The sequence below is a fragment of the Rhinoraja longicauda genome, chromosome 10, assembly GCF_053455715.1.
Source record: "Rhinoraja longicauda isolate Sanriku21f chromosome 10, sRhiLon1.1, whole genome shotgun sequence".
Classification (NCBI taxonomy): domain Eukaryota; kingdom Metazoa; phylum Chordata; class Chondrichthyes; order Rajiformes; family Arhynchobatidae; genus Rhinoraja; species Rhinoraja longicauda.
The window spans coordinates 59,201,182-59,215,884 of NC_135962.1; the positions used below are offsets into that span (position 1 = coordinate 59,201,182).

At 52.1% G+C, this 14,703-nt stretch overlaps 1 protein-coding gene across 1 annotated transcript in view; it reads left to right on the forward strand.

Annotated features, from left to right (window-relative positions):
• Positions 1–3,047: 3,047 nt before the first annotated feature.
• Positions 3,048–14,703, forward strand: part of LOC144597705 (protein angel homolog 1-like) — a 40,562-nt gene continuing 28,906 nt past the window's right edge. The window contains exons 1-2 of the mRNA XM_078407236.1: positions 3,048–3,130; positions 11,480–12,058. Of these exons, the coding sequence (XP_078263362.1) occupies positions 3,067–3,130; positions 11,480–12,058 (643 nt within the window). The 5' untranslated portion in view covers positions 3,048–3,066. The remainder of the gene's footprint in view (positions 3,131–11,479; positions 12,059–14,703) is intronic.

A 14,703-nucleotide genomic window follows, 5' to 3' on the forward strand; every position in this document is an offset into this window, starting at 1 on the left:
GACTTGGCTGTTAGAAGGGCAACTCTGCATTCCAGGGAGTAGAGGTGAACTCAACATCCAAGGGTGTAGAGGATTTAATCGTGGCCTGGAGGGGTGGAAAAGCGGATGGGGACATTGCATTATTGGTGAAGATCACTAAGCCTTAGAAGGTTCTTCCAGTGTGGCCACGCGGGTAGAGTTTGGGAAGAGCGAGGAGGAGGGTGGAGGAGTGGTCACTGGTGAGCGCACGGCTCATAGAAATAGAAAATAGGTGGAGGAGAAGGCCATTCGGCCCTATGAGCCAGCACCGCCGTTTCAATATGATCGTCCTAAATCAGTACCCAGTTCCTGCTTTCTCTCCATCTCCCTTGATTCCTTTGACCCTAAGAGTTAAATCTAACTCTCTCTTGAATACATCCAGTGAATTGGCCTCCACTGTCTTCTGTGGCAGAGAATTCCACAGATTCACAACTCTCTGGGTGAAAACATTTTTCCTCATCTCAGTCCTAAATGGTCTACTCCTTATCCTTAAACTGTTAACCCTGGTTCTGGACTACCCCAACATCAGGAACATTATTCCTGTATCTAGCCTGTCCAATCCCTTAAGAATTTTATATGTTTCTTTAAGATCCCCTCTCATCCTTCTAAACTCTAGTGAATTAAAGCCCTGTCGATCCATTCTTTCATCAGAACCAGGGGCCACACAGTCTAAGAATAAAGGGGAGGCCATTTAAAACTGAGGTGAGAAGAAACTTTTTCATCCAGAGAGTTGTGAATTTGTGGAATTCTCTGCCACAGAAGGCAGTGGAGGCCGATTCACTGGATGAATTTAAAAGAGTTAGATAGAGCTCTAGGGGCTAGTGGAATCAAGGGATATGGGGAGAAGGCAGGCACGGGTTACTGATTGTGGATGATCAGCCATAATCACAATGAATGGCAGTGCTGGCTCGAAGGGCCAAATGGCCTCCTCCTGCACCTATTTTCTATGTTTCTATGTTTCTATATCAATCTCACCAACCCGGGAATTAACCTGATGAACCAACGCTGCACTCCCTCAATAGCAATAATGTCATTCCTCAAATTAGGAGACCAAAACCGCAAACAATATTCCAGGTGCGGTCTTGCCAGGGCCCTGTAATACTAGGGTTGCCAACTGTCCCGTATTAGCCGGGACATCCCATATATTGGGCTAAATTTGTTTGTCCCGTACGGGAACGCCCTTGTCCCGTATTAGGCCCGAGTGGTGCTGTAGGCCCAGACACTGTAGGCCCGGGGGGCCCGGACACTGTAGGCCTGGGGGGGCGCTGTAGGCCCGGACATTGTAGGCCCGGGGGGGCGCTGTAGGCCTGGACAGTGTAGGCTAACGGAGTGTGTTTGGGGAGCAGGGCAGAGTGTGTTCGCCTAACAGAGGTTGCGTAACAACCCGCCTCCCAGCCTTGGTGGCCGCCATTGGTGGAGCGGGAGCACGTGGCCGCTGGCTGGGTGAGGTCACGTGGGGAGCGGGGCGTGACGTCACCTTGTCCCGTATTTGGGTGTTAGAAAGTTGGCCCTTTGTACAACTACAGTAGGGCCTCCTTGCTCTTAAACTCAAATCCTATCGCAATGAAGGCCAAAATGCCATTGGCTTTCCTCACTGCCTGCTGTACTTGCATGCTTACTTTCAGTGACTGGTGTACAAACACACCCAGGTCTAGCTGCACCTCCACTTTTCCTTATCTGACACCATTCAGATCGGAGGTAAACACAAAATGCTGGCTGGAGTAACTCAGCGGGTCAAGCAGCAGCTCCGGAAAGAAGGAATGGTGGCAGTTTCTTCAGAATGGAGAAGGGTCTCGACCCGAAACGTCACCCATTCCTTCTCTCCAGAGATGCTGCCTGTTCCTCCAGTATTGTGTGTCGACAGTATCTTCCGATTTAAACCAGTATCTGTAGTTCTTCCCTGCACCATTCAGATAGGACCTCCTTGCTCCTACACTCATGCACGAAGGGCTGTCCCCGGGAGCGCGCGGATCGTGCACAGTGACGGTCGCGGGGGCGCGCTGTTCGTGCACGTTGCTGTTCGTGCACGATGGACTGTCCACAGGAGCGCGCGCCTGTACAGCGCTACTCGTGCACATTGCTGCTTGGGCACGATTGACTGTCCCCGGGCGCACACGGCGCGGGCACAGTGACAGTCCAGGGAGCGTGCGGCACGTACATGTTGCTGCTCGGGCACGCGGATGGTTCAGGGAGCGAGCGGGCGCGTGCACGTTGTTGTTTGTGCGCGTGGCTGGGCCCAGGAGCGCGTGGCATGGGCACGTTGGACTGTCCCCGGGGGTGCGCTGTTCGTGCACGTTGCTTCTCGTGCACGATGGACTGTCCCAGGGAGCGCGCGGCGTGGGCACAGTGACGGTCCCGGGAGTGCGCGGCGTGGCACGTTGTTGTTTGTGCACGCGCCTGGTCCAGGGAGCGCGTGGGCATGTTGTTGTTTGTGCGCGTGGCTGGTCCCGGGAGCGCGCGGCACGGGCGCGTCCACGTTGTTGTTTGTGCACGCGCCTGGTCTCAGGGGCCGTGCGGTGCGGCGCGTGCACGTTGTTGTTTGTGCGCGCGGATGGTCTCGGGGGCGCGCGGGATGTTCCGGAAGCGCGCGGCACGGGCACGTTGTTGTTTGTGCGCGCGGCTGGTCTCAGGGGCGCGCGGCGCGGGCACGTTGTTGTTTGTGCGCGTGCCTGGTCTCAGGGGCGCGCGGCGCGGGCACGTTGTTGTTTATGCGCGGCTGGTCTCAGGGGCGCGCGGCGCGTGCACGTTGTTGTTTGTGCGCGTGCCTGGTCTCAGGGGCGCGCGGCGCGGGCACGTTGTTGTTTATGCGTGCCTGGTCTCAGGGGCGCGCGGCGCGGGCACGTTGTTGTTTGTGCGCGCGGCTGGTCTCAGGGGCGCGCGGCGCGTGCACGTTGTTGTTTGTGCGCGTGCCTGGTCTCAGGGGCGCGCAGCGCGTGCACGTTGTTGTTTGGGCACGTGCCTGGTCTCGGGAGCGCGCGGCGGGGCGGGGCGCGGGGCGCGGGGCGCGGGCACGTGTGAGCGGGTGTGAGGCGGCGCGAGGCGGCGGTGATGGTGGGCGCGCTGCTGTGCTACGTGTTGGCGCCGCTCGCACAGCTCCTCCGCTGGATCACAGGTGCGGCCCCGGCCCCGGCCCCCGGGGACAGAGTGGGGGGGGGGGGGGGCACACACACACACACACACACACACACACACACACACACACACACACAGGGGGGGGGGGGGGCACACACACACACACACACACACACACACACACACACACACAGGGGGGGGGGGGGGCACACACACACACACACACACACACACACACACACACAGGGGGGGGGCACACACACACACACACACACACACACACACACACACACAGGGGGGGGGGGCACACACACACACACACACACACACACACACACACAGGGGGGGGGCACACACACACACACACACACAGGGGGGGGGGCACACACACACACACACACACACACACACACACAGGGGGGGGGGCACACACACACACACACACACACACACACACAGGGGGGGGGCACACACACACACACAGGGGGGGGGCACACACACACACACACACACACACACACACACACACACAGGGGGGGGGGAGGGAGAGGCCTGAGGGCTCCGGGCCCGTTACCCCCGGCAACGCGGCCTCCCGCACCCGCCCACACACACACACACACACACACACACACAGTCTACCCCCCCCCCCACACACACACAGTCTCCCACACACACACACACAGTCTACCCCCCCCCCACACACACACAGTCTCCCACACACACACACACACACACACAGTCTACCCCCCCCCCACACACACACACAGTCTCCCACACACACACACACACAGTCTACCCCCCCCCACACACACACACACAGTCTACCCCCCCCCCACACACACACAGTCTCCCACACACACACACACACACACAGTCTACCCCCCCCCACACACACACAGTCTCCCACACACACACACACACACACACAGTCTACCCCCCCCCACACACACACACAGTCCACCCCCCACCCCCACACACACACACAGTCTACCCCCCCCACACACACACACACAGTCTACCCCCCCCCCCACACACACAGTCTACCCCCCACCCCACACACACACAGTCTCTCCCACCCCACACACACACAGTCTCTCCCCCCCACCCCACACACACACACAGTCCACCCCCCACCCCCACACACACACACAGTCTACCCCCCCCCACACACACACAGTCCACCCCCCACCCCCACACACACACACAGTCTACCCCCCCCCACACACACACACACAGTCTCTCCCACCCCACACACACACAGTCTCTCCCCCCCACCCCACATACACACACACAGTCTACCCCCTCACACACACACACAGTCTCCACCCCACACACACACAGTCTCTCCCCCCCCCACACACACACACACAGTCTCCCCCCCACACCCCACACACACACATACAGTCTCCCCCCACACACACAGTCCCCCCCCCTCACCCCACACACACACACACACAGTCTACCCCCCCACACACACACAGTCTCCACCCCACACACACACACAGTCTCTCCCCCCCACCCCACACACACACAGTCTCTCCCCCCCACACACAGTCTCTCCCCCCCACCCCACACACACACACACACAGTCTCTCCCCCCCACCTCACACACACACAGTCTACCCCCTCACACACACACACAGTCTCCCCCCCTCACCCCACACACACACAGTCTCCCCCCCCACCCCACACACAGTCTCCCACCCCCCCCCACACACACACACACACACAGTCTCCCACCCCCCCCACACACAGTCTTCCCCCTTCACACACACAGTCTCCCCCCCCCCACACACACACAGTCTCCCACCCCCCCCCCCACACACACACACACACAGTCTTCCCCCTTCACACACACACAGTCTCCCCCCCCCAGGTCCATGATCCTCTCTCTTGCATGCCGCCTTCCCCGACCACACTTTCAACCCCCCTCCTCAGGTCTATGCCCTCATCCCTTCACTCTCCCCCCCCTTTGAATCCATAATCCCACCCCCCCTCAGATCAATGACTTTACCCCCCCACCGTCACCACCTCCCTGTTCCCCCTCTCGCCTCCCCTTTGGTCCATGACTCTCTCTTCATCATCTACCACCCTATCTACCCCCCTTTGAATCTCCACCCCCCCACACAGACACACATACTCTCCCCCCTCCCAGCCCTTCACGTCCCTCTCTCCCTGCTACACTGATTCACAACCGTTCTCTTCCCCCCACCTCCCTATCCCACGATCCTGCCCCTTGTATCCACAACTCTCTCCCCCCCCCCCCATCCCCGAATCACGACCTGCCCCCTTCTCCCTCCCTCCACTACCCTCTCTGGGAACATACATAAAAAATAGGTGCAGGAGGAGGCCATTTGGCCCTTTGAGCCAGCATCGCCATTCATTGTGATCATGGCTGATCATCCACAATCAGTAGCCCATGCCCGCCTTTTCCCCATATCCCTTGATTCCACTAGCCCCTAATTCTACTTCCTGAATTTACTCCCAAATCTGATGAGACCTGATAAATTTCCATAAACCACTGGAGGTTTGCAAGCAGTGTATTCCTAGATTTGTGCCTCACAGTTTAAAACCTTTGGTTTTAAACTCCAAAGTGCTGGATTTTTCGCTGCCATGCTGGGGGATTGCTGTGTGCTTGACAGATCCCGAGGGCCCCCTAGTTTGGATTAAAAGCCCACTTTGAATAAGTGGCAGCACGGTGGCGCAGCGATCAAGTTGCTGCCTTACAGCGAATGCAGCGCCGGAGACCCGGGTTCTATCCCGGCTACGGGCGCCGTCTGTTTACGGAGTTTGTACGCTATCCCTGTGACCTGCGTGGGTTTTCTCCGAGATCTTCGGCTTCCTCCCACGCTCCAAAGGCGTACTGGTTTGTAGGTTAATTGGTAAGGGTTTATACACATTTGGCACAAATGTAAATTGTCCCTTGTGTGTGTAGGCTTGTGTTAATGTGTGGGAAATGCTGGTCGGTGCAGACTCCGTGGGTCAAAGGGCCTGTTTCCACGCTGTATCACTAAAGTAAACTAAACTATTGAACTATTGAGCTGTTTTCCACATTGTCCCGACCACTGTGTATTCAGTAACTATCATGTAAAGCTGGATATTTACTTTGCTGTTTGTGAAACCTAGTGTGAAAACAGGCTGCTGCATTTCCTACATTGCAACAGTCAACTTTGTGTAAGGTACTAAGGTACTTATGCCCTGAGGACATGAAAAGATTGCATCGCTGAACACCTCTGCTCAGTCCGCCTCAACCTACCTGATAGATAATAGACAATAGGTGCAGGAGTAGGCCATTCGGCCCTTCGAGCCGGCACCACCATTCAATGTGACCATGGCTGATCATTCTCAATCAGTACCCCGTTCCTGCCTTCTCCCCATACCCCCTATCCTTAAGAGCTCTATCTAGCTCTCTCATGAATGCATTCAGAGAATTGGCCTCCACTGCCTTCTGAGGCAGAGAATTCCACAGATTTACAACTCTGACTGAAAAGGGTTTTCCTCATCTCAGTTCTAAATGGCCTACCCCTTATTCTTAAACTGTGGCCCCTGGTTCTGGACTCCCCCAACATTGGGAACATGTTTCCTGCCTCTAACGTGTCCAACCCCTTAATAATCTTATATGGTTCGATAAGATCCCCTCTCATCCTTCTAAATTCCAGTGTATACAAGCTGAGCCGCTCCAGTCTTTCAACACATGACAGTCCCGCCATTCCGGGAATTAACCTAGTAAACCTAGGCTGCACGCCCTCAATAGCAAGAATATCCTTCCTCAAATTTGGAGACCAAAACTGCACACAGTACTCCAGGTGCGGTCTCACTAGGGCCCTGTACAACTGCAGAAGGACCTCTTTGCTCCCATACTCAACTCCTCTTGTTATGAAGGCCAACATTCCATTGGCTTTCTTCACTGCCTGCTGTACCTGCATGCTTCCTTTCAGTGACTGATGCTCTAGGACACCCAGATCCCGTTGTACGTCCCCTTTCCATAACTTGACACCATTCGGATAATAATCTGCCTTCTTATTCTTACCACCAAAGTGGATAACCTCACACCTATCCACATTAAACAGCATCTGCCATGCATCCGCCCACTCACACGACCTGTCCAAGTCACCCTGCAACCTCATAGCATCTTCCTCACAGCTCACACTACCACTCAGCTTTGTATCATCTGCAAATTTGCTAATGGTACTTTTAATCCCTACATCCAAGTCATTAATGTATATTGTAAATAGCTGCGGTCCCAGCACCGAGCCTTGCGGTACCCCACTCGTCACTGCCTGCCATTTATCCCCATTCTTTGCTTTCTGTCTGTCAACCAACTTTCTATCCATGTCAGTACATTTCTATCCATGTGCTCTAATTTTGCCCACTAATCTCCTATGTGGCTTTCTGAAAGTCGAGGTACACCACATCCACCGGCTCTCCCCAGTCAATTTTCCTAGTTACATCCTCAAAAAATTCCAGAAGATTAGTCAAGCATGATTTCCCCTTCGTAAATCCATGCTGACTCGGAACAATCCTGTTACTACTATCCAAATGCTCCGCAATTTCGTCTTTTATAATTGACTCCAGCATCTTCCCCACCACTGATGTCAGACTAACTGGTCTATAATTTCCCGTTTTCTCTCTCTCTCCGTTCTTAAAAAGTGGGACAACATTAACTACCCTCCAATCCACAGGAACTGATCCTGAATCTATAGAACATTGGAAAATGATCACCAATGCGTCCACAATTTCTAGAGCCACCTCCTTAAGTACCTTGGGATGCAGACTATCATGCCCTGGGGATTTATCAGCCTTCAGTCCCATCAGTCTACCCAACACCATTTCCTGCCTAATGTGAATCTCCTTCAGTTCCTCCGTCACCCTAGGATCTCTGGCCACTAGAACATCTGGAAGATTGTTTGTATTTTCCTTAGTGAAGACAGATCCAAAGTACCAGTTCAACTCGTCTGCCATTTCCTTGTTCCCCATAATAAATTCCCCTGCTTCTGACTTCAAGGGACCCACATTTGCCTTGACTATTTTTTTTCTTCACATACCTAAAAAAACTTTTACTATCCTCCTTTATATTATTGGCTAGCTTACCCTCGTACCTCATCTTTTCTCCCCGTATTGCCTTTTTAGTCATCTTCTGTTGCTCTTTAAAAGAGTCCCAATCCTCTGGCTTCCCACTCTTCTTTGCTATGATATACTTCTCTTTTATTTTTATGCTGTCCTTGACTTCCCTTGTCAGCCACGGGTGCCTCTTACTCCCCTTAGAATCTTTCCTCCTCTTTGGGATAAATTGATCCTGCAACTTCTGCATTATTCCCAGGAATACCTGCCATTGCTGTTCCACCGTCTTCCCTGCTAGGGCCTCCTTCCAGTCAATTCTGGCCAGCTCCTGCCTCATGCCTCTGTAATCCCCTTTGCTATACTGTAATACTGACACTTCCGATTTTCCCTTCTCCCTCTCAATTTGTAGTGATATCTGAAGAAGGGTCTCGACCCGAAACGTCACCCATTCCTTCTCTCCTGAGATGCTGCCTGACCTGCTGAGTTACTCCAGCATTTTGTGAATAAATACCTTCGATTTGTACCAGCATCTGCAGTTATTTTTTTACACTGCCTCCTAATGGCTCTTTACCTTGAGTCCCCTTATCAGATCAGGTTTATTACACAACACTAAATCTAGAATTGCCTTCTCCCTGGTAGGCTGCAGTACAAGCTGTTCTAAGAATCCATCTCGGAGGCACTCCACAAACTCTCTTTCCTGGGGTCCATTACCAACCTGATTTTCCCAGTCTACCTGCATGTTGAAATCTCCCATAACCACCATAGCATTACATTTGCGACATGCCAATTTTAGCTCTTGATTCAACTTGCACCCTATGTCAATCTCTGGGTTGCTCAACACTTTAACTCTCCCTCCCATTCCCGCACCGACCTTTCTGTTCTGGATAGGGCTGCCAACTATCTCACTCCCAAATAAGGGGCAAGGTGACGTCAGCGCTCCTCGTGACCTCACCCAGCCAGCGGCCACGTGCTCCCGCTCCACCATTGGCGGCCGCCCGGGCTGGGAGGCGGGTAGCTACGCAATTTCCTTTAGGCGGCGCCCATGTCTCCGGGCCTACAGCGTCCGGGCCTAATACGGGACAAGGGCGGTCCCGTACGGGACAAACCAATTTAGCCCAAAATACGGGATGTCCCGGCTAATACGGGACAGTTGGCAACCCCAGTCCTGGACCACCTCTATTGTCAGAGTGAGTCCCAGCGCAAATTAGAGGAACAGCACCTCATATTCTGCTTGGGCAGCTTACACCCCAGCGGTATGAACATTGACTTCTCTAACTTCAAGTAGCCCTTGCTTCCCTCTCTCCCCTTTCCAGTTTTCCAACCTGTCTGACTGTCCCGAATACATTTTATCCTATTTGCTTTGTTGTCACCTTCTCCTAGCTAACAATAATCTATTCTCCATTTTCCTTGACCTGCATCTCTTCTGATGTCTCATTTTCACACACTTTCCCCTTCCTTTTCTCTGTGTCTCCCTCTCCCCTGCACTCAGTCTGAAGAAGGGTCTCGACCCGAAACGTCACCCATTCCTTCTCTCCAGAGATGCTGCCTGACCCGCTGAGTTACTCCAGCATTTTGTGTCTATCTTCTGCATCAAATATTGCAGGAATTAACGAAAAAGTCTTTTCATCTCTGGCCTTTGTCAAGCCATCTGCCTATCAGAAATCTCCCTCACCTGTGTCCACCTATTAGCCTCCACGCTTTGTCCCGCCCCATCTCTCTTCTAGCTATCTTCCCTTCCCCAGGGATGCTGTCTAACCCGCTGAGTTGCACCATACTGCAGCCACCATACCGTGACTGGCAATTAGATTATTATGGCAATTGAAAGCTGTGGTGTGGCGCAGCGGTAGAGTTGCTGCCTTACAGCGAATGCAGCGCCGGAGCCCCGGGTTCCATCCCGATTATGGGCGCCGTCTGTACGGAGTTTGTACGTTCTCCCCGTGACCCGCGTGGGTTTTCTCCGAGATCTTCGGTCTCCTCCCACACTCCAAAGACGTACAGGCTTGTAGGTTAATTGGCTTGGTAAATGTAAAAATTGTCCCTAGTGTGTGTAGGATAGTGTCAATGTGCGGGGATCGCTGGTCGGCGTGGGCCGAAAGGGCCTGTTTCCGCGCTGTATCTCTAAACTCAACTAAAGTGCACCACCAGACTCAGGAACACTTCTTCCACTCTGTTATCAGGCTTCTTAAACTGATGAATGGTTAGGGCAGTGCTTCTTAAACTGGTGAATGGTTCACCCAAGGGTGAGTGAAATTATTTTGGGAAATTGAAACTAGAGGGGTGAATGACTTAATAGAAACATAGAAACATCGAAAATAGGTGCAGGAGGAGGCCATCTGGCCCTTCGAGCCAGCACCGCCATTCATTGTGATCATGGCTGATCCTCCACAATCAGTAACCCGTGCCTGCCTTCTCCCCATATCCCTTGATTCCACTAGCCCCTAGAGCTCTATCTAACTCTCTTTTAAATTCATCCAGTGATTTGGCCTCCACTGCCCTCTGGCAGAGAATTTCACAAATTCTCAACTCTGGGTGAAAAAGTTTTTCTCACCTCAGTTTCAAATGGCCTCCCCTTTATTCTTAGACTGTGGCCCCTGGTTCTGGACTCCCCCAACAATTGGGAACATTTTTCCTGCATCTAACTTGTCCAGTCCTTTTGTAATTTTACACGTCTCTGTACAATAAAATTATACACAAGGGAAAATAAGACGAAAATTACCAAAAAAAACATAAGAAAATTTAATCGAGGGTGAATGAAAGTTTGTGATAAAGACTCAAGGGTGAATGAGACTGAAATAGTTTAAGAAGCACTAAGTTAGGGTACCGTCATAGTACACAGTATAGTACGGCACAAGAACAGCTCCCTTTGTGTGTCTTGAGGTAACGCGTTTGCTGTGCTGCTACAAAACATCATTTCATTGTGCTGTTGTCGGTAAGTATGACAGTTCAACACATTCAGCTCTTGACTCTCTATGTAATTAAAAATATACAAGGCGCACAGTGGCACAGCAGTAGAGTTGCTGCCTCACAGCCTCAGAGACCCGGGTTCCATCATGATTTCAGGCGCTGTCCGTACGGAGTTTGTATGTTCTCCTGTGATCACGAGGGTTTCCTGCCACGCTCTAAAGACGTGCGGTTTTGTAGGTTAATTGGCTTCTGTAAATTGTAAATTGTCTTTAGTGTGCAGGACACTGATCGCTGGTCGGCGTGGACTCGGTGGGCTAAAAGGGCCTGTTTCCACGCTGTATCTCTAAAGTCCGTAGACAGTTAAACGCTTTTGACTCTAGGCTCTACATATAAATAAAACCATTCATTATTTTTTATTCATCAGGTCCCTCCATCGATGAGGATGATGATGCAGCAGACAGATGTTCGGAGAGTTTGCGTGTGGAGACCGATGAAGAGCCTAATGCCAGACCTGCTGCGTGGGTACCACTTGGCAAGGACCAAACCGCCCTTCTCCAGGAGTGGCTGCACGGCGGGCCGAGAGGGGAGTCAGTAGAGGAGAGGGGTGGAAACGTTGACGCTGAGAATCCTCCCCGGGAGGTGGAAGAGGCGGCCATGGCGTGGCAGCAGGCCGGGCGGGGCGATGACGAGGAGCGGAGCGTCCTGGCGTGGCACCTGTCCGCGCCGGCCTGGACACCCTCTTCCCAGGGCGCCGATGAAGAGGCGCTGCCGACGTGGTTGCCGGCTGCCGCCCAGGAGGCACCGAGCGTCTGGCGGCCCCCACCTCACCAGCAGCATCACCAGAACGCCGGCGCCATCGACTGGCAATTCGTGTCGCCGCACAGCATGCCCCAGCCGGTGGGCGGCACCATGTGGCACGTGCCCACGGCCTTGGGAATGAACGAGGCTCCGCCTAATGTGCCCTGGCAGTTCCAGAATGAAGGCGACATCACCATGAACTCAGGTGTGAACATCAGCCGTCTGAAAGCAACCCATTTGCAATAGACATGGAGTGCTGGAGTAACTCAGCGGGTCAGGCAGCATCTGTGGAGAACGTGGATAGGTGACGTTTCACAGAGTGCTGGAGTAACTTAGCAGGTCAGGCAGCAGCTGTGGAGAACATGGATAGGTGACGTTCCACAGAGTGCTGGAGTAACTCAGCGGGTCAGGCAGCATCTGGAGAACGTGTATAGGTGACATTTCGGGTTGGGACCCTTCCTCAGACGTTATCCATGTTCTCCAAGGATGATGCCTGACCCGCTGAGTTACTCCAGCACTTTGTGTCTTTCTTTAGTACAAACCAGCATGCGCAGTTCCATATTGTTACAGCTTGAAAGTGCTAGTTTGGTTCAATTTGCTGAAGTTGATGTGACAGGTAAATGTCCTTTAGCCATTGTTTATATGTCGGAACCATCGATTGAACCAACGGTTATTATCAATGAATGGTTTCATGTCAAATTTGAAGACCTTTCTAATCAGTCACACCTGAAAACTCTTTCAACCTCCAGGGTCATAGGTCCTCATAATTGTAATCTGCCGTTACCTGCCAATTCCACCACTGTCCCTACCGATCCAGGTGTGGGAAGGAACTGCAGATAGACACAAAATGCTGGAGTAACTCAGCAGTACAGGGAGCATCTCTGGAGAGAAGGAATGGGTGATGTTTCCGGTCGAGACCCTTCATCGGACTCAAGCTATAGATGCCGGTTTACATCAAAGATGGACACAATATGCGAGACTAGAGTAACTAGTCTCGACCCGAAACATCACCCGTTCCTTCTCTCCTGATAACCTCCTGGAATTTAGAAGGATGAGAGGGGATCTTATCGAAACGTATAAGATTATTAAGGGGTTGGACACGTTAGAGGCAGGAAACATGTTCCCAATGTACAGGTTTGTAGGTTAATTGGCTGGGCAAATGTAAAAATTGTCCCTAGTGGGTGTAGGATAGTGTTAGTGTCAAGTCAAGTCAATTTTATTTGTATAGCACATTTAAAAACAACCCACGTTGACCAAAGTGCTGTACATCTGATTAGGTACTAAGGAAAAAATGAAACATACAGTAGCACGCAAACATAACAGCACATACAAAACAGTTCACAGCGCCTCCTCAATGAGCCTCAAACGCTAGGGATGTGTGCGGGGATCGCTGGGCGGCGCGGACCCGGTGGGCCGAAGGGCCCGTTTCTGTGCTGTATCTCTAAATCTAAAAAAATCTAAAAAAAATCTAAATGACAGTCTCATTTGCCCACGCTTGATCCATATCCCTCTGATCTTATTGTACCGATATACTTGTCCAAATGTCCTCTGAATGTTGTTACTGAACCTGACTAAACAGCCTCCTCTGGCTCATTCCATATACTCGCCACCCTGTGTGGAGAACGTTAGGGCGGTCACGGTGGCGCAGCGGTAGAGTTGCTGCCTTACAGCGAATGCAACGCCGGAGACCCGGGTTCAATCCCGACCACGGGTGCTGTCTGTATGGATCGATCATCCATTTCAACTAATCCCATGCTCGGCCTTTGTTTTTATCCTTCCATAAGGTCATAAGGGATAGGAGTAGAATTAGGCCATTCGGCCCATCAAATCTACTCTGCCATTCAATCGTGGCTGATCTATTTCTCCCATTCTCCTGCCTTCTCCCCATTACCTCTGATACCCATACTAATCAAGAATCTATCTGTCTCTGCCTTAAAAATATCCACTAACTTGGCCTCCACAGCCTTCTGTGGTAAAGAATTCCACAGATTCACCACCCTCTGACTAAAGAAATTCCTTCTCATCTCCTTCCTAAAAGAACGTCCTTTAATTCTTGAGGCTATGACATCTAGTCCTCGACTCTCCCACCAGTAGAAACATCCTATCTCCTCATTCCTGGCATCAAAGCTGGACTTTGTGTTATGGTTATAGTGCAGGTCAGAGACGCAAGAGATGCTGGAATCTCAAGCCGTATGTTATCCCAGGTTCGCATCCTACAGTGGCCAATCAACCTACGAACCTGCTTGTCTTTGGGACATGGGAGGAAACCGGAGCACTCCTCTGGTGGAAACATCCTCTCCACATCCATTCTATACGAGCCTTTCCCTGTTCTGTACGTTTCAATGAAAAAGAAATTTGCTAAATTGTTTAGCAAATTTGCAGATGATACAAAGCTGGGTGGTAGTGTGAACTGTGAGGAAGATGCTATGAGGTTGCAGGGTGACTGGGACAGGTTGTGTGAGTGGGCGGATACATGGCAGATGCAGTTTAATGTGGATAAGTGTGGTTATCCACTTTGGTGGTAAGAATAGGAAGGCAGAGTATTATCTGAATGGTGTCAAGTTAGGAACAGGGGACGTACAACGAGATCTGGGTGTCCTAGTGCTGAAAGGAAGCATGCAGGTACAGCAGGCAGTGAAGAAAGCCAATGGAATGTTGGCCTTCATAACAAGAGGAGTTGAGTATAGGAGCAAAGAGGTCCTTCTGCAGTTGTACAGGGCCCTAGTGAGACCACATCTGGAGTACTGTGTGCAGTTTTGGTCTCCAAATTTGAGGAAGGATATTCTTGCTATTGAGGGCGTGCAGCGTAGGTTTACTAGGTTAATTCCCAGAATGGCGGGACTGTCATAT